The sequence below is a fragment of the Bactrocera tryoni genome, unplaced genomic scaffold, assembly GCF_016617805.1.
Source record: "Bactrocera tryoni isolate S06 unplaced genomic scaffold, CSIRO_BtryS06_freeze2 scaffold_11, whole genome shotgun sequence".
Lineage (NCBI taxonomy): Eukaryota > Metazoa > Arthropoda > Insecta > Diptera > Tephritidae > Bactrocera > Bactrocera tryoni.
In genome coordinates this window covers 13,250,792-13,277,250 of record NW_024395824.1, presented here as the reverse complement: position 1 = coordinate 13,277,250, position 26,459 = coordinate 13,250,792, and the positions used below count along the sequence as shown (strand labels likewise).

Genomic DNA, 26,459 nt, shown 5'->3' with positions numbered 1-26,459 from the left:
CGAATCTGAAATAGTGTTTCAGCAAGATGGAGACTCGAAACACAATTCAAAAGTCTGGCCTCAACCCAATTAAAAATTTATGGTGTATTAGAAAAAAGACAGTTGGCACAATGTCCATCGTCTCCATCAAACCTGGTGGATTTGCGGCAAAGAGTGCTGAAGTATGCTTAATCGCATAGAAAGTGTTATAAGGTCTTATGAACTACATAAATATGTATACTTTTATAAAATAAAAGCTATAGTTTTTACTGATAACAGAATTGAATGATATTAAGTAAGCCGGAAGTTCTTAAATTATATTAAGTTTTGACACAAAAGCACTCTGTTATCACAAGATATTGAATTTCAATAGCCATACATAGGGTTGCTCGAGTCCACACATTCGGTATCTGAGTTCTTAAAAAGTTGTGATCCGATTTTTACCATTTTTTAACGTGATATGGCATATCTTATGGCCCTAATTGGGCAAACGCAAAATTTTATTTCGATGGCGTCATTATCGCTCGATTGCAAAATAAAAGAATCAGACGGAGGGCGGCATGCCCATTTTACAATTTCGAGGACTTTCTATATCATGTAGCCTACATCTAAAAATTTAATGCATCTAACGTATTTATTTAGTGAGTTAACACTCGTTAGTAGGTCCAATTAAGCTCATCTGCAATATGAATCTCCAAAGATATTTCAATTTGTACCTAAGTTATGGCTTGCACGGATAGATGGGCCGACGAACACACGAACAGTCACTCGTAATGTCATCCTGATCATTTATATCTATCTGGATTAGTTACAGGTATTACAAACAATCGCAAGTAAAACAAAACTATTACACTCTCTACTGCAACATGTAGCGAGAGCACAAAAGTTGCTAAAAAATTTAACGGAGAACAAAAACAATTTTATTTCATTATGCCCTGTATGAGTTGCTTTTGTTATATTTTATTCTCGGCTCACATAGTTATTTATTTACTGGTTGATAATATTTCGGCAAATTTTTGTACATTACATATTAGGGTGTCCGTTATTTCCCAAATTTAGTTTGAGTCTGCAGCGCCCTCAAAATTTTTAGTAAATGCCCTAAAAAAAATTATGAAGCCCATATGAGCTCTTAATATTGATAATAACCCGTGCCGCAACGACGATTTATTGCCCATTTAAATAACATGGGGTTTTTGTACTTTTTGCAATTAATTTTTTCTTTGCGAAACCAATTGATACATTGCTGCGGCATTGAATTGTTTTCAAAAAAATCACTTCCGTCAAAGTTATTCAAGGTCAAAGTTTAAAATTTTTGATTTGAAATTTGACACAGATATCACTGACTGACCAAAAAAACAAATATTTCGATTTTTTTTTTGAAAAATTTCAGAGAAACTTTGTAGAACTTTCAATTTCCTCCAAAAATATTTCGCAGCAATGTATCAAATGGTTTCGCACAGAAAAAATTAATTGCAAAAAGTACGAAAACCCCATGTTATTTAAATGGGAAATAAATCGTCGTTGTGGCACGGGTTATTATCAATATTAAGAGCTCATTGGGTTTCATAATTTTTTTTAGGGCATTTACTAAAACTTTTGAGGGCGCTGCAGACTCAAAAATAAATTTGGGAAATAACGGACACCCTATTACATATACGAGTAGAATAATAAAGTTGTTTATCTGTTTTATTTTTTATTCGCTCCGTTATACGAAACATGCAAACATTTACTCACTTTTGCTTCCCACTGAATCTGTATTAGCAACAAACCTCTTGACTGCTAACAAAATGATATTGACTTAGGTTTGGTGCAACGAATTGAGGACAGCATGAGCTCTGTAGATGAAGAATTTTATCCCGCGTCAGTGATTGAGACAAATGATAGTGTTGATGTTGTGAAATCGCTTCTCGGCACACACTTTTGTTAAATGTCTGGTAAGATTCATTATTACATTGGTGGTTTGGTGAAAATATAGGTTGTTCTTCTAAAGTTGCATTCAATAAAAGAGTTTCGCGAAAATCTGTTGAACCACCTGAAATAAATAAATAGAGATATATATTAAGTAGATACATATATATATATATATGAGATTTATAAAAATATGATTTATATAATATATTTACATTTTATATAAATAAATACACGGTAAACAAACATACCCAGATTACTGCTCATAGTTTGTGTAAGCTGCGTTATGCTATCACTACCGATGGTAGTCAAGGCATGATTACTTTTGGCCTTCGGCTGTTGGAAATTCTGCGTTTTGCAGTCTTCACGTACACCATAACGCTTACCATTTGGATTAAATGCCGAGAAAAGTTGAACCGTGCCATTATTTGATCCTCCGGTATTGTAAGCACTAGAAGAGTGATCAAGTTCTTCATCTTGCAAAAAATCTATTCTATTGCCCACACCGCTATTTGCGCTGCCTCCACTACTACTTGATCCATTAGTTATAGTTGTTAAGGTACTGGAGACAGTATTATTTTTTTTATTTGTATCGCTATTCCAATATTTACGAATACAACTGCTAGTACTTCGTCCAGATTCTTTGATAGCATTTTCCGAACCCGTCATAGGAGTAGAACATACATCTAACCATTTTACTAAATTTTTTTTTTGTTGCAATTGTTGCAAAGAGTCTGTAGCGGCAGATGAACAGGATCCCAACGCCGTAACATATGTTGAACTCTCGTAGGGTGAGCAATACACTGGCTCCAATTCTGAATCCTCTGGTATAGTTTCATATATATGTTCTGCCGTATCGTAATTGCTATCTCTTTGATCATTTGATTTATTTCTTGACGATCCAAGCGTTGTTGGTGTACGAAAAATAAGCTGGTCAACTTTCGATGGCCGTAAACTCCTTTTTGATAAGTTATGATGATCCTTTTTTATATTTTGCTGTAAAGCAGGACTAGGCAACTGCTCAATAATTTTCTCACAACCAAACATGGGGTTCTTTTCCGGGCTATTTGCAGTTTCTACATCTCTTTGCTTGAAATTACTAGGATCGGCTAATATTGTCACGGCGGTAGAAGGTACTGTTGTTAGTGAGGGTCTTTGTTCAATTAAAGTAGATTGTTGTTTTTTGCTTTTATTGCCGTGATGACTTACTAAAGCCTTTTCTAAATCTGGAGTGGCTGCATTCTGTGGAAAACAATTCTCATAAGTCATATTATTTTCAACGTAATACTCTTCATCCTCGGCGTCATCCTCTTCATCGATTTCTATATCAGCCAACAAAGGTTCGTTGAACTCTTCCTATAATGGTCAAAGACCATAGTAATTAATGTTTACTTGAGTATAGCAATTTCAAAATAATTTAACCACTAAAATAACGTTAATAAATACATAAATAAACCAGCTATCAACATGTGAAAGTAGTAAAAAATATTAATAAAATAAGTAGTGTAACCAATTGAAAAAGCTATAAAATCGGTTTGGAAAATTATTTTTATTTATTTTAAAGTACAAAATGCGTGAAAATAATCATAAATTCAGGACCAATTCACTTCTGTTCGATATGACCACCTTTTGCCCTAACTATGGCCTTGAGACTCCCTGCCTCCCGGTGGCCAACCGATGACTTAGTTTCTCGGTTGAACGGTCGGTCAAGTAAACCATGTCATTTTGAGAGTTTACGAATTGCTTAATTGGAAAAATTTCTTCGTCAGAAAACACAATGTTCGGAATTTGAACGCTTTCGGCCAAGTGAAGCAACTGCTTCGCTCTCTCACGTCTTACTTGTTGCTGAACTTGTAAGGAGCTCATTGTTCAATATGCGTCAGATGCTGCGTTGGGATATTTTCAGTTCTTTAGTCATTTGATTGGCACTTCGTCGTGGATTTCGCTCAAGTCGCTTCTTCACTTTCCGAACCATCTCACGTGACGTTGAAGTCTTTTGATGAACACCTCCACGGCGTTTTGCGATGCTACCAGTATCATTATAAGGAGTGATGGTGCGATAAACAAAAACTTTATTCACATTAAGGTGTTTGAGCTCACAAACAATTGCTGGCTGCGATTTTCCAGCTAAGTATAAAGCAATCACACTATTACGTTTGAATTCTATCGCTGATCACTTTTTTTTTTGCGTTCATTTTGGCAAAACGCTTTTGTACACTTGTGAACAATACTCCGAACTGTCATTCAGGAAATTTATAAACAGCTGATTCCAGTGCGACAGCTGCGCGATCGGTCTGAAGTTGGTTAAACTTCGAGCGCCCTGCATGTTTATTTAAAGACAAGAAAAATACTAACTTTGGTTGCACTAAAGTTAGAATACCTTTCACATCAAATTCCATATAAGAACTTGATTTTGATCGTTCAGTTTGTATGGCGGCTATATCCCATAGTCGGATATAATTTAAATCGACATACAATTTGAAATATTTTGTCGTTAAAGAAACAGTGCTTGAAAACCATCGTGTGGCCACTAGAGAGATATCAGAGCATCTCTACGTCTCTTAAGGATCGACTTAACACTTTTTGGTAAATGTTTTAAATATGAAGAGTGTCAATGCCAAACACGTACCAAAAGAACCGAATACTATGATTATGACTGAGTTTTTGACTAAACACAAATAACACCATGAAGTCATTGAAGCCATTGAAAGTTATTCGTGGAAGGCTCTAAAGCCGAGTCTATAACTAGGATATGATAAATTAGATTAAGCATCAAAACTACTATGTTTTGAACATGATAATAAATACAAACATAATATATAAATTATAATAATTACCGCAAAAAGATACCGGCTAATTAAAAGAGTTACAGCATTATTATTTTCCGCTATTAACAGTTCGGTTTCTTCTTTATTTTTGATATCCTTCCCATTGATTTGAAGTATTTGATCACCTTGACGCAAGCGACCGTCTCTTCCAGCTACGCTATCCGGTTGTATGCCACTTATGTATACTTCAGTGCAGACATCGTTGTCGTCAGAACTAGAAAAGGCACCATTGTGTTCGCCGCTATTACCGTTGCTGGCGGAACTATTATAACAAACAATTAATCCCAGTCGTTCGTTGCTATCTGACTTTCGCAGTGTTATTTCCTGAAAGCAATATTTACGAAAACTCAAAAAAGAAAAATTTGTCAAGAAAAAACCATACAAACTCACTTCTACATCAATTTCTGGTGCCATACATTGATCTAATAAATTATGTTCATGTTCAACGAAATGATCAGCCGCTTTCTTTGAACTATCATAAAGAAAATAACTAGTGTCAGTTTGAGTTGTCTTGCACACACGATCAAGACAATTTTCTAAATTTTTCGTAGACTCTGACTGGTTTGTAGCTACAACCAATTTTATTTTGAAAGATGTATTTGAAGAACTATTTTTGACCGGTACTCCTTTCTTGGTTTCTGCATTTGGAGTAATTTCAAGAAAATCGGACTTTGATTTAATGTTATCGAAATCTTGTTTGCCATAATTGCTATCAGTAAAACAGCTTTCGTTAGAGCTATATTTCCTATGGATTTCTACAAGCAACGGCTCACCGGCAGTAAGGAACATTTGAACCAATTTTTGTTCTGGTAACTGATTTATATCGGCGCCATTAACCTATGAAAATATTTCAATATTAGATAAAAATTTTATTTAAAATTATTCCTTACCTTCAAAACGACAAAGTCAATTTCGGCCATAATGGTACAAGGAAATAGTTATGTAGTCTAGGATAAGGTGTCCTTTAGTATTATTCCTTTGTTTTGCAAATTTCCTAAAACCATAAATATAAATTTTTCGTTTAGGGATGCAATAAAATTGAGACATGCTTGTTTTACATATTATGCAATAAATTTCAGATTGTACAACACCTAACAAAAGTCGTATTTTCAGTACTTTTTTTAAGCTTAAAGTTTAAGTCCAACAATATGTATACGTTCATTCCTTACATATTATCCGATATACATATATACTACATTAAGGTGTCAGTAGGGTAGCCTGTTTTTTTGACATTTCTTTTATAGAAATTTGTATTCTACAATAAAACTATAGCCAGGCGTTTTGTGAACATTAAAAAAATTGATCAAATCGGTTGAGTAGTTCGACCGGAATCATGTCTGCCAGTTTAAAAAAGTGTGTTTTGAGAAAAACGCGTTTAAAGTTTGAGGTGTGCACTCCGAACGCTCCGAACGTCGAGCGGTATTATTATTTTTGGGCCTTTTTCGAAACCTTCTAATGGTAAAGTGGGTTTCTACATTAATTCTACGCGTATAACGGAACAGAAAATGCAAAAAAAAAAAAAAAAAAAAGTTTCAAAAAAGATTACATTACTGACCCCTTAAGCATATGGGATTTTACCCACTTTTAACACTAGGCGTGTTTTATTTGACCAGCAAATTAAGCTATTAGCTTATTTTGTATGGAAGACTTAGCCAACATGTTGACTTGTCATAAGCTATCATAGTTTGTATACCGAACTAGAGGCATTGCCAGTTCATCGCTTTTTTCATTCACAATAGCAATCTTTTTCCCAAAATAAAAGTAGTTGGCAAAGCGAGTAACCTCATTTTGACAGATGAAAATGTAAACAAAACAAAATTACAGATTTTTTAGATGAGTATTGAATTAAAATTAAGATAAATATGAACACTTGTTTCCAGTTTTTGTATTCTAGACCTCAAATAACTAAAATAAATATATTTGTATAGCATATTAATATTCCGTTTACAAATTTGAAATTTCAATCTAAATTGTATATCAGCTGATTGTTCTTGTCCGCATTACCAACCCAATTAATTTTTAAATTATCCGTATGAGGATGCAAAAAGACACAAATGTAGAGAAGGTCCGATTATTTGTTAGAATGCAAGCCTTTTGTTGTGTGAATGGGTAGAATGGAACAAAAGTTATTGATTTAAAGTTATTTTTGCACTATTTAACATTATATATAAGTATATAGTAGAAACGAGTTCGTGAAGTGTTAGTGGATTATATAAAAGTAAAATTTGATATAAGTCCAAGAAACGCAAAATTTTTTAACTTATGTAATTGCAAATATTTCAAACACCTTAAGTCAGCGGTACTATATGTATACTTCCTAATCGGGAGAACTTCCTCAATTCGTACATACCCATTGTAATACCGAATTTGGGGGGATGCTATTTTAAAGGTAATCTTTTATACTTTAACATACGACATTGTCATAATGGCGCGAATCAGATATGAGAACACTCCCTGCGATATTGTCCAAAGGGGCTTGAGTCTAGCAAAGGGATGGTGTAACACGGCAGGGCTAAGTATCAACCCGGCCAAAACTACCGTGATCCCTTTTACTAAGCGAAGATCTCTTATGGGCTTGAGGCCCCTAACAATTGGAGGCAGGGAGGTGGAGATGTCGAAAGAGGTAAAATTCCTTGCCCTCACATTAGACTCATCCTTACGGTGGAGTAGGCATTGGGACTTAACGCTGTCCAAAGCCACCAAGGCACTCAAGATATGCAGACGCCTGGCCGGCAGATCCTGGGGATGCAAGCCAGGTATCATTAGATGGCTGTATACCATGATTGTAAGGCCTATTGTTACCTATGGAGCGGTTGCTTCGGCTGCCAAGGCAACGCACTTTTCGGTAGGCCTTAGACTATCAAAGCTGCAAAGGCTTGCATGTGTCTGTGCTTCAGGGGCAATGCGCACATGCCCCACTGCGGCGAATGAAGTCATACTGGACGGCGTTACAAAGAGGATTAATTTTTACAAAGAACGTTAGAGTTACTCTAGGCAATAAGACAGAGTGAAATGACTCCACGCTTGGCATATTGCTGAAAGTCAGTACTATCCAGTGGTACACTGACGGCGAATGAGCCCACTCTGCGCCAGCGTCCATGATGACGGGACCAAAACCATGCATCGCGGTGGGGTTCAACACTCTTATGTATTTAGAGTTCAAAAATTTAGGAGTGTGTTTCTTTGATCTGTAATGAATTTAACACTTTTATATGCACTAACACGTCAATAATTCATTCACACAGGTTTTTTTTGTGCAAAATAACGTTCATTCTCTATTTACTATTTGTTAAATCCTTTTTAAACAAAAGGGTTCCATTTTATCAGATAATCAATAGACGTGTTTTATTTGACCATTAGAAGCTAATAGCTAAATTATGGACAAATAAAACGCACTTAGCTTATTTCATATATTCGCTTAAAAATGAATTGTGTTCGCAATGCGAACAAAAACAATCAGCTGATATACAATTTAGTTTGAAATTTTAAATTTGTAAACGGAATATTAATATAATGATATGTAATAATATTAAGATACTTTTATTATTATTACAATAACGCCAATCGGCAATATACATTAAGAGAAACAAATAAAAAATGTAAAATGTAGGTAGAAGGTAAATGTGTATATGCAGAGTACTGTGGTGATGGTTTCTGGTTGTGGCGGGCAGCAAATGGAGTCCTTGGTTAAACAAGCAGATGTTTCTTAGTATTGTTTATGAAGGCAGAGTATGTATCTCCGTAGAAGTCAATCACACCTTGAAAAGAATTGACAGATTTGGCCAGTCTATTCAGAGGACCGTTGATCACATAATTTTTCTTGGAGTTGGAAGTTTTTAGTAGACGATTACGTCTAAGTAAAGTGCCTACTGGGCCAAATTCAAAGCAGCCAAGAATGTCTGGAGCATCAATAATATTATTGACAACCTTGTAATAGAAACTAAGATCGGCAACCTGTCGACGTGCTGATAGTTTATTGATACGAAAGCTCTGGATATACTATACAATATATACAAATTATTTATTTAAAGTCTAGAATACAAAAAACTGAAAACAAGTGTTCATATTAGTCTTAATTTTAATTCAATACTCATCCAAAAAAATCTTTAATTTTGGTTTATTTACATTTTCATCTGTCAAAATAGGGTTTCTCGCTATTGCCAACTACTTTTTTTTTTGGAAAAAATTTAGCTATTGTGAATGAAAAAAAGCGATGAACTGGCAATGCCTCTAGTTCAATATACAAGCTATGATAACTTATGACAACCCAATATAATTATGTTAGCTAAGTTTTCCATACAAAATAAGCTAATAGCTTAATTTCCTGGTCAAATAAAACACGCCTAATGTTACCTTATCTATTTATTTTACAAAGGAACCAAACGAAGTAAAGAAAACAGATAATACCCCAACGGCAGAAAATAAATAACTCATTATTAGTTTTTCGCGTAGAATTCCTTTTTGCGTTGCGGTCCAGCACCGGGATTTATTAAGAAAAAAACAAATTGGTGCAGGAGGCGCAGTACTACGTAGGTACCAAATTCCCCATACCCATGGGAAGTTTTTTGAGCATAGTCAACGAAGTACGGCCACTTAACGGTGGTAGGGCGGTTATCCGCACTCCCTTTGTTATGGAGAGGGAGAAGGTGGCGACTAACGCAAAATTCGGGTAGGTGGGGTTAGACGTGACTGACAACATGGACCCAACCACGGGTTGCAATCCAGAGGGTCAATACGGAGATCACCCATGAAGAGTTCATGGCTCGGCGTCATTGAGGTCTGATGTGAGCATGGTCAGTCGTCGCTGAAAGTGGCACCTGAAGGTAGCACCAATGTCGTCCATTAGGCTACGGCAATATGTCCACTCTCATGGAGGCACAATGCTACATTAAGTGGTTCTCCTACCGTTTGCGATCGGAAAGCTCCGTCGCTAGCTGCTCCCGGTGTATGGATTGGAACCACAGTGTGCTAGGGCTAAATCAGATGTCTGTAGGAGGTGCCGTTAGGAAGGCCACAGAGCCGCCAGTCAATGCACACCATTGTCGCAAATGCGCATTTAAAGGTAAACCAGATGGGCATCTTACGATGTCAGGTGCCGGCGATATTTACCGAGGAATTGTTGAGCGCGCTCTCACCAGTCGCTGATGAGAGAAATTGTACATTTATGCCGTAATGTGTGATTCAGGGTCTTCCTGAAATTTTTAAGGTCTTCACGAACATTTGGGCTAATGCCGCAGTAGTTGTGAGTGAGCCCAACTACGATTGCGTTGTTATGGATACTTCACAAAGGGAGCTCGGTAGGATGCCGTAGAGCCCCACCCGGGCTACATGGATAAGTTACTACTACTTGCGAGTAGTAGTAGGGCTGGTTGCGAATGGTCCACGATGTGGTTTAGTAAGGTATCCTCGCATTCGTATGTATATCAAAGCCACGGTCGGGGTGAGGAATTAAGCGAATGGGCGTGAGTGACATTGACGTGACGCTAATGAATCAGGCAGCAAATAGGGCATACCACTGGTACGAGTATTGACTGTATGGATCTCTCCGTTATCGTCGCAGGGGCTCCGATAGGTGCCCCTCCTTAGGGAGCGTTTGATTACCTAAGCTGGGGTCGATTGGCGAAACGACTAGAAGAGCTTGGCTGTCCGGAAATTACTTTTTGGCGAAGCTACTTTTCGGACAGAAGGGCCTCTCTAGTCGTTATGAATGGAGTGTGGAGATCATTCTATATATTTGGAGTCTCATGATTGACTCTCTGCTTGGGTGCGAGCTACTGTGTAAGTATGTGTGCGTATGCCGATGATCTTCTTCTTCTTCGTTTTTCTAATTGAACGTCGCTCGCGGTCTGAATTAGAGCGGGCGGAAGGACAATTTTTGGAAATTGTAACTACTTAGGGCTTAGGTGTTCTATTAAACTCTGCAGCTCGTATTATTTTCTCCAGCAATAGATTGAAGCAGTAACTCGATAGGAAGTCTCCTTGTGTGAAACTTCGCTTAGTATCTAACTAAGAGGTCAATCCCGATCCTGACGAAGCTTTCGAAGTTTCTCAGCATCAGCTTACACATCCGTATTAACTTTGCGAGGATATTAAGTTTAAACGTATCGGCATGGAGGCGTTTCCTTTTCGTGCTGTCGCAAGGGGCAATGCGTGTGTGTCGATTTTCTTTTACGAGTATTTTACGAACCGATAATGGCTTCAGTCTTTCGCACACTATACTCGATAAGACTTTAAATGCGATATTAAGGAAGCTTATTCCAAAGTAGTGGACGCAGATTGCAGGGTCAAGGAGGCAGAGCACACTCAGGTTCCAATCACGGGCATACCTTCATCCGACGATATCGCAAAGAAGCTGATGCATGTATCTGAATAATTCTTCGCCGCCGTATTTGAAAAGCTCGTTCGGCAATCCAGTGGCCTTGTCACTTTGTTGTTCGTCAGGCTGGTAATTGCTATTCTAACCTCATCATAGTCGGGCAACAGAACATCTATTCCATCGTCATCGATTGAGGAATCAGGTTCGCTATTTCCAGATGTTACACTTTTACTGCCGTTTAGTAGGCCCTAGATCACCTCTTTGGATCCTACAGGAGAAGCTCCGGTTTTGAAATCTTCAGTTAGTCGCTTTTTTTCGTAGAATTTTCGAGCATTATCTCTGTCGGCCAGCTTGTCAAGCTCCTCGTACTCACGCATTTCAGGCTCCTTTTTTTTGTCTGCAATTGCATCTCGCTTCCCTCTTCAACCATCTCTATCTATCCCATCCCGCACGTGTTGTGATCGATTGTAACGTTGCGAAGTATGCACTATGTTTTCTCTTCACTGCTAAATGGCACTTCTCATCGGACCAGCTGTTCTTTTGCCTTTTCCGAAAACCAATTGTTTCGCTTGCAACTGTAGGTAAAGAGCTCGAAATCCCACAGTACCTTTTTCCCCGGGTTGTTGCCGAGTGAAAAACCGGTTTTCTGTCGGTTGTGATTGTAGCTTCGTACCTGCTCTGTGTTTGTTGACGGACGTTATGTAGTTGGAATTAGAAATAAAAACAAGAAAAAACGTTAACTTCGGCTGCACCGAAGCTAATATACCCTTCACAGGTGCATTTCTTTTAGTAACCATGCAAGCATTTGATTCCGATCACTCAGTTTGTATGACAGCTATATACTATAGTTAACCGATCTGAACAATTTCTTCGGAGATTAAGAAAATAACCGGTGCCAACTTTTGTGAAGATACATTGACAAATGTGAAAGTTTTCCACACAAGAACTTTATTCCGATTGTTGAGTTTGTATGGCAGCTATATGTTATAGTGGTCCGATATCGGCAGTTCTGACAAATGAGCAGCTTCTTGAAGAGAAAATGACGTTTGCAAAATTTCAAAACGATATCTTAAAAACTGAAGGACTAGTTCGTGTATATACAGACAGACGACGACTCAGCTCAACATACATATCATTTATATATACACTTTATAGGGTCGCTTCCTTCTGGGTGTTACAAACTTCGTGGCAAACTTAATATACCCTGTTCAGGGTGTAATAAGTGTATAGGCATTGAATTGGGACTTGTATTTAACAATCCTCAAGGAGAAAACCAGTTTAAAGTGGTAAAGCTTAACGATCTGCAGATAGCACAACTCAAAAAGGAGCTCGACCAACGCGGTTTGGCGACAAATAAAGTAAAGTCCAAATTAGAGTGACGATTACGGGTAGCCTTGGAAGCAAAAACCATCAATTGCAATTAGAGGAAGAGACTACGAAGATAGAAAAAGCTCAATGATTGTCAGAGGTTATGTACATTATTTGATTGTTGATGCAATATTGACGCAAATGTTGCAAACTTAATGAATTGTTGGCACAAGGATTTGGGGCGCATATATTAGCACAATTGATGGTGCATGGAACGCATATCTCAACACAGGAAGAGCAGAAAGCGTGAATACTTGCTCAGATGTCCTCACAGTCAGAAGAACAAAACGCTTGGATACCAGTACAAGGATCATCATAGTCGGATAAACATAAGGCGCGTATATCAACACAGGTTTCCTGACAGTCGGAGGAGCAGGATAAGATAAGGGCAGAAGTGGGTGAAAAATTACAAGAAGAATGGAAAGTGTAATGCATGAAAACGGTATTGAACAAGTATACATCGAGTGAAGAATTAGCTGCAGGAAGCCCAGCTGGCAAAGCAAATGTGCAGAGCGAGCACTTTTATGTTGGTGTGGGGCTGCTTGCATCGAGTATGGAAGAGCGAAGAGTTCTTCGAGTTGCATAAGGGTACAAGTGGAGGGCACTTGAGAATCACGAAAACCTTGGAGAAATTAAAGCAAAGGTTTTATAGGACTGACTGTTAAACTCCCACCTACAAATAAGGAAAAAACATTTTTTGGTAGTCAAGCAGCGTATCAGCGAATTGCCGGAAGTATATTCAAATACTAATTAAGCGCATGAACCAGTAGCTGTATTCTGACTCCATCGGCGGAAATGTTGTCTGTACTCCTTGGTCTAGATTGTAAAGAGGGTGGCCGTGGATTAAGTCAAGTAAGCTTTAGGCTCATAGCAGTGAAGAAGCGAGATAGTTCTGGGAGATAGACGGTCACTTTTGAACACATTCCATTTATTCCATGTCCGATGTCATCATTGCGTAATTCTCAAGAGCAAAAAAAGCGCTTGATCGTTATATGAATCCTTAAAAAACTACTCTCACCTAATTCTTATAATTGTGTAATCATGTGCACGCTTTTGCAGAAACACTGCTCTATTCAGAAGTATCACACTACTTTACATGGGATAAATCGAAAAAAATGGATGCCCCGTAACGAGTTGTAATGTTCACCACTGTTTTTCAAAGCGCTTCTGGAGATTCACCGTCACAGGCTTACTTATTAACAGTTTTCATTGAAAGTTTTTTCTAATATACTTCAAAAGTTGTACACTAATATGTCATTAAATTTAATAAAACTATATTACTCATGTCGCCGCAAAAAAAAACACAAATATATATTTATTTTTTGCCTTTAAAACGTTAACCCCCATTTAATTATTTCAAGTTTTAGATAAAAAAATATATGTGACCTGGTCTACGAAAAGGGAGCTTAGGTGTAAAAAAAAGTAGAACAATTAATGAGATAACTGACGGTTATTTTTAACAGCTTTTCGCAGAAAACTAGTTTTCGCACGTTAGCTTCCTTTTCGTAGACCAGGTCACATATATATACATATACATATGTCGCTTGACACAACACCGGCCACCTTGACAGGATCAGGTTCCTTCAACCTCCACCGGAAGCAAAGCCAATTTGTGGATGGGACGCTTCATTGTGAGCGTCTTAGTCCCCACATCGACGACTCGCACCTTGTGGTCTTGCCCTTCGACGGTTGCGACGGCGCGTCAACATAGCTCCCACTATGACTTGTCGAGTAAGATTGAGGAGATAGTTGCACTTATGAATCGGGAACGCATGTCGATATCCAAGAAACCAAACTAAACAGCCGCTCAGATCTTCTGAGTTGTGCCGGTTTCATCGTAATACGTAAATATCGCGAGCGAGATAATGGTGGTGACCTAGCCTTCATATTGCACAACACTGTGCAATATCGCCTAATCGATGAAGACATCAACCGCAAAAATACTACCCTAGAATGTCAGGGTATAGCTGTCCGGTCAGGCGATGTCGAGCTCGAAATACTTAATATATACATCCCAATTACATGTTGCCCTACAGAATATCACCCGAATAAAGACGCGCTACTTCGTGGTGAAAACCGTTTGGTACTTGGCGACTTTAACGCGCACCACGATCTTTGGCATTCCTGCCTGCAAAGTGATCGCAGGGAGATGGAGCTGGGGGAACAGATTGACGATTCGACATTCTGCACATGACGAAGCCCCCACCAGAGCTATGAGCACCTGTAACAGCTCGCCCGATATTACCAATGCTAGCGGTGGTCTGATAAATAGCATAACCTGGCAACCGCTCGCTTCATCCCGGCTGGAAGAATAGCGGAAATCCGCCCCAATTTCCCAGCCAAAGCAGCAGTTTTAACTGACGAGCGCGACACCTTACGCCACATCCCGGGATCGCCGAATAAGGGATCTCAACTAGGAGATTCGGCGAATGGTAAACCAACATAAGCGGACGAAATGGATAGAGCACCTGAAGTTCTGCAACCTCTCCACCGGTGTGAGTAACCTTTGGGCTACTATCAAGGCTTTGTCAAACCCGAAGAGACATGACGACCGAGTTGAAGTTGAATTCAATGGTCATGCCTCTTCGGACCCGAAGTAGTGCGCCAGCTACTTCAGCCGGGAGTTTACACTGCACCCTTCGGTAGACAAAACCAAGCGATGTGTTAACCGAAGGCTGCGCAAAATGCCAAAGGACTGCGCGACACTTACTTTGACCGATGTGGAGATTCAGAATGTCATCAACAAATCGAAATCTTCTTAATCCATTGGCCCTGTCGCGGACCACTCTTTAAATACCCGATGTGTGGAAAGTCGGAAGAGTGGTCCCACTACTGAAACCTGGGAAACCCACCACTAAAGGGGAGTCCTATCGTCCGATAACTCACCTCTCCCCTGTTTAACTTCTACATCTCGAAACTCCCACAGCCACCAGAGGGGGTTTCCATAACCTCGTACGCAGATGATTGCACGATATTGACTCGGGCAATGGAATCGATGGCATGTGTTCGAAAGTAAACAACTACCTCTCCGACCCTTCTCGTTTTCTCACTGCACGGAACCTCACACTTTCTCCCACCAAATCCACAGCGACCATTTTTACGAACTGGACGAAGGAGTATAGACTTGAACTTAATATTTCAGTCGATGGCGTCAAAATTCCGACTGTCAATAACCCTAAGATTTTAGCTGTAACTTTTGACAGTCTATGCTCCTTCACTCCCCATACGATCGCTCTTATCGGCAAGGTACAGAGCCGCAATAAAATGCTCAATTCGCTAGCCGGCAGCACATGGGGAAAAGACTAAAAAAACGCTGTTGGCAACATACAAGGCAATCGGCCGGCCGGTCGTCAATTTCGCAGCATCAATATGGTCGCCTGGATGCAGTGCTACGCAGATGAGGAAACTCCAGACTTGTCAGAATACTACACTCCAATAACAGATACACTGGTGTTAATGCCTCACCGTCGTTGGGATCTCGGCTCAGAGGTACTAAGGGGCGAGAGTTGAGGATAGCCTCCACTTCGGCCAACAGTGTTGCTAGCTCCTCTGCTGTGAGTAGCGCGTTGCCGATTGCGCGAAGGATGTGATGTTTGGCCCACTTCACGGCTGCTTTTAGGGCGAAAATAATGAATTAGTTGACAGGTCTGAAACTAATTCTAAATGTACTGCTTTGGAAGTGAAGCAACGAAAACTGCAATACATGTTTTTACGGGTGGTCGACCGCGTATTTTTAAAGATGTGTATATCTGACCACAAAAATCTAAGCCACATATAAGAAAGGGCCGTAGCGCTCGAAGCCTTTCGACTGGCAAATTTCTCATTAATTGGTTTTGCAACTTCGGCTTGTAAGAAAACAATGTATACAGTTTCTTGCGCCATATGCGCAACCAACGCTTTAACTCCAGCGTGGTGATCGTAAAAATGTTATAACGAAGTGCGAACTTTTATTCAATAAAAGCGGAAGTTTGGCATCGTATGGGAGAGGTGCATTTAATAGGCGACCTCGCGGTTCAATTTGAACGAAAGCGACATATCCGAGTATTCATGCAAAAACGGGTTGAGTTTTTGCAAAGTTGTGGGTAGGGTGGTGCCTTTATGCAATTTTTGAGTAACATCCGAAAATTCTGAATGTTGGACCACCTGCGCAATTTTTAGAAGACTCAAGTTTAACTCTTCTGAAGTCATCGTAATATATATGCGACCACACGAAGTATTTTTTTATAAGAGAATTTTTCAAAAAGGTCCATTATTGAATTTTTCTCAGTGGTCGAAATTAGTGTAAATGTATTTTTCTTCTTCTCTAATGCTTCGTCTTCTGGTGGGAGCTGGAAGTGGTTATTAATTGGCCATAATGCAGGGTTTTCTAGGAGGAACTGTGAACCGCCAAACCATATCGAAATATTCAATTCGTCCACGTTACAACCCCGAGACACTTGATCCGCAGGATTTTGTTTTTCGTTGGCACATGTCGCCAATGCACTTTGTCAGTCAACGCTTTGATTTCGAACATTCTATTTGCGACGAAGGTTTGGATGTGTTTTAGTCCAATGTAAAACGATTTCAGAGTCTATCCAAAACGTTATTTTTTCGAAATGCGGAAGTGATTTGGTCTTCAGCGGAGCCACTCTAGACTTTGCAGTAAGCAGCATACTTTTAATCTTTTCAGTGGGGGCGTTTTTTACGTGGCGGGTCCCAAACCTAACGCACAACCCTGTGTAGAGGATATTTTGCGTGCTCACTTTAGCTCACCTTCGAACGGATGTTCTTAGGCTACCCAGAGGATACTTGGTCTAAAACCGGAAGTCATGAGCTGCAGATTGGCTTCGTATATATATGCAGCATCCGTACGCCCTTATTGAGGCATCTGCGAAGCCATGTAATTGGCAGAAGGCACTCGACTCAACGTTTAACAACGAGGAATGCTTATCGATGAGAGCTGCATTAGGTTAGCTTTAAAGTTCTACCAGCTGGTGTCAAGGCGCAATGGACTCCACTCATCCCAATCTAGTTTTTGGATCGAAAGCTCTTGCAATAAGGTTTTTGCTTTGGTAATTAGTGGGGCTAGTAATCAAAGAGAATCAAAAAGGCGAGCAGAAACGAATACTATGTTTCGTTTAGTAGCTAGTAGATCAGAGGAATTTTTGTCATTGAAGCTTAATGACTTTTCAGTGCAATCACTGTCAAAAAATTTAGGGTGGTTCGAAAACTATTTCGTTAAGGTGAATCCGGCCGAGTTTAATATTTTAATTACCTCACTTCCCAAAGGACTAAAGACTCAAAATTTTCGGACCCTGATAATAAATCATCAACATAAAAGTCTCTTTTGATGGCCAATGAACCGAGTGGATATTTCACTGTATTGGCGTCACTGAGCATTTGCAAACACCGTGTTGCGAGAAATGGAGCAGGCTCAGTTCCGTATGCTACGGTGTTAAGACGAAAAATTTGTATTTGCTCTGAGGGATGCTCTCTCCACAAAATAAGTTTACAATTTTTGTCTTCTTCATGCATAATTATTTGGCGATACATTTTAGTAGCGGACATTGCGCTCATGTGACCCCGTGCTCTATATTTATTCATTAAGTCCAGATACATTTTACGAAGTTCTGGATCTTTAATGTTCTTCTCTCCATAGGAGTGACCGAGTTACATACGGTCAGCTTTAAATGGCATTCTGACTTGAAGCCGTCCTGAAGGCAATACTTCAGTTGTATTTACGAAAAAATTTTCACACTCTTGTTGCTTTGTGTGAATTTAATGTAATGACGGTAATTTTACTAGAGCCCAAAATTTTTGGACTACTGAATCCATTGACGTAAAGTCTTCTTCAGCTTGGCATAATGTGCTATGTAATCTGGGAGGAGAACTTAAATTGCTGGCGTATTTGCCAGATACAATCTGTCCTAAAAGGGTTTTCTGAAAAGTTAGTTGCTTAGGACCAGCTAAAAGTTTCAGCACCCAATAGGATATCCATTTTTTTAGATTTATGGAATTCTGGATCCGCCAATTCAATATTGTGTTGAATTTTCCAGCAACTAACATTGATGTTATGGTCTGGATGATTTGCCGAAATGCATCGCATTACCCAGAATTCCGCCGAAAATTCATAATTATTTAACCGCGACTTGACAAATGCGCTTAGTTTTGACCCCCACTTTTGTATTGGAATTGCCAATTCCTATTACGCTTAATGTTTTGTGCTGACGCTGAATCTGCAACATTCCGTCATAAAGTTGATCTGGGAGCCTGAGTCTAGCAGCGTTTTCGCAGGCAGGTAATTTCCACAGCTGATCCTCACTAAAATTACTGCTGTCGCCTACATTACCAAGTTCGGTATACTGGCTGTATGCATGGCATGTGTGGTGGATAAGGTACAGCGGAGAAGGACACCGGATACTAGTGCAATAATGTGTGATGCAATCGATTGCACACACGACATCGATCCGCTCTGTACTAAGAGACAGTGTGCCCCTTACGCAAACAATTTATGCATAAGGGCACCGATTTCACTAACTCGAACCTCTGCTGCACCGGAAGCGCCTTGAAAGGGGGGCAGGCAGTCAAATGATGGTCTTTGGATTTGCACTGCTAACAATAAGGCCGGCTCGTATTTGCTGCAACTAGCGCCGATTTGGTTCTGTCCATATGTTGTTGTATCCCATGACTCGCACTGCTTGTTGGTATGGGCTTCGTCCTTGAGTGTGATACTCCTTCCGCTGATAGCTGCTGGTATCTTCGATTTAGGGTGGCTCCAGAGTCCTTCCACAGTGGCAGCTTGTCATAATCCAGCTGTTCCTCCCATTAGATCGGGTAGCAGAGTCGACCTTTGTCATCACTGTGTGTATAATTATAGCGTTTGTAATCTGTTTCTCATCTTCCAGCGATAGCAATGAGTCATACACCGCTGACACTTCGTTAATCATTGATCGCAATGAAGGCGCGAACGACTTTAGGATGGTTGGCAGCTCAAAAAGTTTAGATGATTATTGAAAAATATGAAACATTTATTACTTTAAACTTTTTTGAGACTTGCCTACGCTTTCGGGTAATTTTCATCCGACATCTGAAACGCTTTAACTGTTCCCAAAGCCTCTTCAGATAGACAATTAACCAAATGGTTAAATGTTTAAATATCTGGGATATTTGGATTATTATTAACCAAGCTCTCAAACAAACTCATAAAATTTTTGAATTCTGAATATTCTCCCTTGAATTTCGGCAAAATCATTTTAGGGAGCCTTGAGCTGTGAGAAGCTACCAAAGATGTTTCGGCAAGTGAAATTTTATTTTTCGCTAAAATTGTCTTTATTATGAACTTCGTTTCAACCATGTCCTCTAACTCCACTCGGGCCATGTCGTCTCCATCAGTTTCTTCAATCTTTGATTGGCATTTTATTAATTTTTCACTAAGTGAATTTAATGTGTCGAGACATTTCAACTCGATTGGATCAAAAGCCAGAGAACAAAAAATGTCGATGCCCAAATAGCGAAAAACCAAATCGAAAAATGCGCAAAATGAGCAATAGTACAATAAAGTAATCGGAAAATGTCCGAATGAAAATCGACAAAAATTGCAAAAAACCGACCGATAATTGCAAAAACGGATCGAAATATTGCGAAAATAAAATAACTTTCAATTTTCATTAAAAAATTGTTTACCTTTATTTTGATGTAAAGAGCTAATATATGTACAGATGTATATATATGTATATGTACAATATTAATAAAATGTAATATGCAGAAAGTGAAAAATGAAGAGCCAAAAACTGAAAGTGCACTTGTTTTGTTGTAGTTAATGTTAATATTTAGGGCTAAAATTTTCAGCGAATTTTTTTGGGGTATTTCCAAGGAAATTTCGTGACGGGACTGAAAAAAGTTAATAGTTAAAAAAACACCCTAATGTATATAAAAAGGGGGAAAGTATATCGTCACCTGAAATGCAAAATAACGTAACAACATTTTCGGAAATTTATAGTGGCATGAATGAAACACGAAATAAAATGGAACATGAGTGAAACAAAATTTTAATATTAGTTAAAATTGGTTTATATCTGACCGCAGAACCAGGAAATGTTGAACATATGTAATATTATGTATTTAATTTGAAGTAGTGAAGCGTAATCAATAAGACTCTCAATTTCGAATTTTTTGATGATACGTTATTTTGCATTTCAGGTGACGATATGTAGTTAAAATTAATTTCGAAAATTCATAGTAATTGAGTATTGTAATACATTTGGAATAGATGATGTTTTTGGTAATATAAAAATGGTAAATATTTTACATAATAAAAAAAAATTATAATTTGTTCAATTATTATCTAATTCACTTCATTAATATATTTGTTAAAATATTTGATTTTAGATTTATTAAGTCACTTGACGCAACAAGTGCCAAAATGATTTGCATAACATTTTTTTGTTTGAATTATTCAATTAATTCAAATATTATGACAGAAAATAGCAAAAAAGAAAAAAAAAACAACAAACACATGCGGGAGCTGTAGCACATGAAAATTTTCATTAGCTCTGCTGTGCTACCGCTCCCAATTTTTGCTACCGCTACGCCAGAGCATAGCGCAGAATTTAATTTTTTGCTCCCGCTCCAGCTATAGTTTTTACCTAACAAAACTCGGAGCAGAGTAGAGCACATACTTTACATTGTTATGCTAAGGCTATGCTGTGGCTCCCGACAAAGTGATAGCGGTAGCAAGAGTAAAATGAAATGCTACGAGAGCAGCGTAGTTTTTCAAACGCTGCTTTAAACTCACTGTACCTGCGGTTTCTTTACAACGTACTTATATGTATGTATATAAGTATGTCTTATATACATATATGTCCGCCAGCCCAAGCCCACAATCTTTAAATTTTGTCTCACCGCAACTTCTCGTTAGTTATAACGTACATATCGCACCCTAAATACAAAAGGGTCACAACTCAAAATACTGAGATTTTCAGAAGAGAGGAAAAACGTTTTATGTAAAAATTATTGCAATATTTAAAGAAAATATTGTGCCATCATGAAAATATGCAACATTGAAGAAGGTTCTGCTATATCTTTTTCAATTTTATATTATGTTTGCGAAAATAAAACAAAATTTTGATTTATGACTCTTTAATTGAATTTTTTCGATTAACTAGTGATATTATCTTAAGTTGTGCCTTTTTAACTGATAAAATGTTTTAATTTTATAAGTTTCCTAACCTCCGTCTGAATAAAAGAATAAGAATAATAAGAAAATCACAGGAGTGATGAAATGTATGTTTTTATTTAAATATTTCTATTTTGAAATTGTTCATAAAGATATGAACATGAAAGTTTTGTAACCTTAAGATAGAATTATATATACAAAATTATATTTTTGACACAACTACATTAATACATAAAAATATACATGTAAACAATAAATTAAATAAAAAGTATATACAGTCCACTAAATATCAAGTGCAATGGTAAGCAACAAAATTGTAATATGAGACTTGCTCATAAAAATGTGAAAATCATTGCACATAAAAGAAAACTCATAAATTAGAGTATACATAATACTAATATTAAACCCATAAAAAACAAAATATACATACTCGAAATATTAATGCACACAAGCAACAGATAAGAAAGTATCAAGCGTGTGTACGTATGTGTATAAGTGCGTTAGATGCACTAATCTAAAAAAAACTATAAAATATCAATGCGTTGGTATCTGAAAAATGCAATAAAAATATAATACATATTTACACATGTGTTTGCACACTAAGCATACACACATATACATATATACATAGTTAAGAAATTAGAATTAAGAAATGTATTGAGGGAAGAAATTTTAATAAAGAAAACCAGAGTCAAAAGTGAACTCTCACAGTACAGACTTAAGCAAAGACTGTCTTAATCTGTACATTTGGTCCTTCGATCCTCTTTTTGAAAAAGAATCGAGCAAGTGCAAGTACTAGAAGCCTCTTAAAAGAAAAAGAGCATTACTTAGCCAAGTAAAAATAAATGTAAGCCGGAATAGCAAAGACTAACCGCATTTATAAAAATTACTTTTAGTAAAAGTTAAAAAAAAAATTTTAAAAGCGTCCTTGTGGCTATAACAACAAGAACAGTGCAAACAAAAAAAATATATATATACAAAACCATCTATAAAGAAGCAAATATGAAGAATTTGCTAACACGACAGAAGGAGTTGGGAGATCTAGCTGCGTTGGAGGAGCAGAAAATCCTGAGCGGAAAAATAAGAAAGTCTTCATGTCTGGAATATATGGATCATATTCAGACTGTTGTGAAAGAGTTTACTGCAAATCATAATAAAATAATGGCTAAGAAGAGTCAAGAAGCTGAGGAATACATTGCGAAGAACTACTTCGAGCATGTAATGCAAACAATGGAGAATTCTATTCAGAATTTAAGAATTCAAAGTACTGCCGAAGGTGTTTCAGCAGTGAGCAGCATGTGGCAAATAGAATCTACGCCACAAACTATTCAGGCCGCACCACCTGAAGCCGCGTCTGGCGTTGAAAGAAAATATCAACGTCGAGCAAAAATGCTCAAAAGCACGATGGATGAAATACGAAGAAATGCATTGGAGTCTCTCGAGCCAATGAGAGAATTCAAAACCAAGCTTCAAATACAATTTGAAAATGTTGAAGAATCATATTTTGAAACTCAAAATATCAAATTAGTTGAAACAACTAAAGAATCTATTGAGGAACAAATAGATGTATTTCGTCAAGAATACAAAATCATCATCGAAAGGATAACGGAGAAATTAAATAATTATAATTCACCACAAACAATGTATTCCCATATAAAACTGCAGGAAATTAAAATTCCGATGTTTTACGGTGAAATGAAACAATGGTCGTCATTCCACGATCTTTTTAAAAGTTTGGTGCATGATTCGAAGCACTTTACAGAAGTGGAAAAGATGTTCCGATTGAAGACATCATTAGGTGGAGAAGCTGGTAGATTAATTCAACATCTACCAGTAACAGCAACAAATTATGAAGCTGCTTGGCAAATTCTCAAGGAAAGGTATGAGAATAGAAGGCTACAATTTACAGCACAAGTAGACAGACTACTTGATCAACCGACAGCAAATGGAGAAAGTGCACAAAGCATGAAGCAGCTGTTAGATACCACCAAAGAATGCATTTATGCTTTAAAAGGGCTAAATCTAAATTTAAATGACGAACAAGCCACCATAGCTCGGATAGTGGTTCGAAAACTAGACAAAGAAAGTCTACGTTTATACGAGCAAAACGTAAAAAAAAGTAGGGATATACAAAGCCTAGATGACGTCTTCAGTTTTCTGGAACAGCAATATCAAGCTCTAGAAGCAATACGCGACAGAAAACCAACTAAATGGAACAAGCAAAAGCAGCCACAGCGAACACCTACATTTTATACAGCGGCACAAAATAATTGTGTATACTGCAAGGTTCCTGGGCATCAAATTGGTGAATGCAGAAAGTTTCAGACATTGACTACGATGAATCGAAGAAGATTCATAACAAACAACAAGTTATGCTACATTTGCCTTGATCACGTATATGAAGGAAAATGTAATAATAAAAAGAAGTGCAATAAGTGTGAAAGAAATCATCATAATTTATTGCACTTCAATGAATTCCAAAAAGGAAAAGGAGGAAGTGAAGAAAATGTCACAAAAACATCTTCCACAATGATGACGAAACATTCGGAAATGGCAACACGTTGGAACAAAGGACAATCCAGCTGATGTAGCAACCAGAGGGGTACTGGCGAACAAACTAATAGAACACGATCTATGGTGGAAGGGACCAAAATGGTTGCGAGAAGAGGAACATCATTGGCCAATAAAGAAGATTACTCAAATCGATGCAACGTATGTGACAACCTCAGAGGAATTACATTTCTTGGATAAGGTAATACTTAAATATTCTAGTTTAAGCAAATTAATAAGAGTAGTAGCTTATATTTTGCGATTTGTAAAAAGAATAAGAGGGAAAAAATACCCTGAATACTTAGTTAAATCTGAAATGAAGGAAGCTGAAGAAATGTTAATAAGATATCAGCAAAAATTACAATTTAGAGAGGAAATTCAGAGTTTAGAAATAAAAAAAGAAATTAATCATAAAAGTAGCATTGCAAGCTTAAATCCAATTTTGGATAATAAGGGAATCCTTCGTGTAGGAGGTAGATTGGGTAATTCAAAACTTAAATTTAATCAAAAGCACCCAATAATATTAAATAAGTCACATTTGTCATCATTGATAATTGAAAATATTTATAAAATAACTTTACATGGAGGAAACAAGTTAATGGAATCAATGATTAGAAGGAATTACTGGATTGTTGGATTGAAGAATTCTATAAAAAAGACAATTCGAACTTGTAGTAGATGCGTACGTTACCGCAAAGAAGTAGCAAAACAATTAATGGGAAATCTTCCAGAATTCCGAGTATCTATGTCAATTCCATTTACACACGTTGGTATAGACTATGCAGGACCGATTCATATGAAATGTTCAAAAGGACGAGGACAAAAAACATTTAAAGGATATATAGCTGTATTTGTTTGTATGGCAACAAAAGCTTTTCATTTAGAAGCAGTAAGTGATTTAACAACCGAAGCGTTCCTAGCTGCTTTGAAAAGATTTTTTGCTAGAAGAGGTAAAAGTCAACATATATATTCGGACAATGGAACAAATTTTGTCGGAGCTTGTAGAAGATTAGACCGAGATTTTAAAATGGCAATCAAAAATAATTCAGCCGTAGCTCCCATATTAGAAGCAGATAAAATTCAATGGCATTTCGGGCCCCCGGCAGCTCCTCACTTCGGAGGAATTTGAGAGGCAGGAGTGAAGTCGGTGAAATATCATTTAAAAAGAGTGATAGGCGAAACTAAATTGACATTTGAAGAAATGATTACTTTGCTATCACAGATTGAAGCAATACTGAATTCACGACCTTTATGTGCGATAGATAGTGAAAGCGATATAGACGTTTTAACGCCTGGCCATTTTTTAATAGGATGTCCAATAATAGATTGTCCTGAAGCTATTAATGATAACCAAATAGGTTCATTAGATAGATGGAAATTAATACAAAAACTTAAAAAAGACTTTTGGAAACGATGGGAAAGCGAATATGTTGTAATGTTGCAACAGCGCATGAAATGGAAAACCAAACAAGCTAATCTCGTACAAGGACAAATAGTTTTTATTAAAGATGAAGAAACACATTTTGGGTTAAAGATATTGAAGATATTCCAGAACTACAAATAAAACCTTTTGATTCAACATTAATAAACAATACCAAAGATATCGTACATCTTAAACAACAAATAAACTCCTCAAAACAGAAAATATAAAATTAAAAGGTATAAATTTTCATCACGTAAGTGGTCACGTTTCGCTAACATTAGTTTTGATAATAGCATTAATCATTACTATTTTATATATAAGATCCAAATGTGTAACAAGAACTGTGACTGTTCCATTTGAACTTCCAGTTAGACATAATTAAAAAATATTAATAATAAAACATAATATACAAGTAAAGTTAAGATACAACTTTGGCCCCTGGCAGAATGTTCATAAAGATATGAACATGAAAGTTTTGTAACCTTAAGATAGAATTATATATACAAAATTATATTTTTGACACAACTACATTAATACATAAAAATATACATGTAAACAATAAATTAAATAAAAAGTATATACAGTCCACTAAATGTCAAGTGCAATGGTAAGCAACAAAATTGTAATATGAGACTTGCTCATAAAAATGTGAAAATCATTGCACATAAAAGAAAACTCATAAATTAGAGTATACATAATACTAATATTAAAATACAAAATATACATACTCGAAATATTAATGCACACAAGCAACAGATAAGAAAGTATCAAGCGTGTGTACGTATGTGTATAAGTGCGTTAGATGCACTAATCTAAAAAACTATAAAATATCAATGCGTTGGTATCTCAAAAATGCAATAAAAATATAATACATATTTACACATGTGTATGCACACTAAGCATACACACATATACATATATACATAGTTAAGA

General features: G+C 37.3%; 1 protein-coding gene across 2 annotated transcripts in view; it reads right to left on the bottom strand.

Moving 5' to 3' along the window:
* LOC120779754 (slo-interacting protein 1) overlaps positions 1-26,459 on the bottom strand; it is a 50,346-nt gene that overhangs the window by 4,194 nt on the left and 19,693 nt on the right. For both annotated transcript variants that reach the window (XM_040112135.1, XM_040112136.1), the window contains exons 2-6: positions 5,606-5,709; positions 5,106-5,552; positions 4,725-5,039; positions 2,139-3,243; positions 1,749-2,011 (exon numbers count right to left, since the gene is read on the bottom strand). In XM_040112135.1, the coding sequence (XP_039968069.1) occupies positions 1,749-2,011; positions 2,139-3,243; positions 4,725-5,039; positions 5,106-5,552; positions 5,606-5,635 (2,160 nt within the window). In that variant the 5' untranslated portion in view covers positions 5,636-5,709. The remainder of the gene's footprint in view (positions 1-1,748; positions 2,012-2,138; positions 3,244-4,724; positions 5,040-5,105; positions 5,553-5,605; positions 5,710-26,459) is intronic.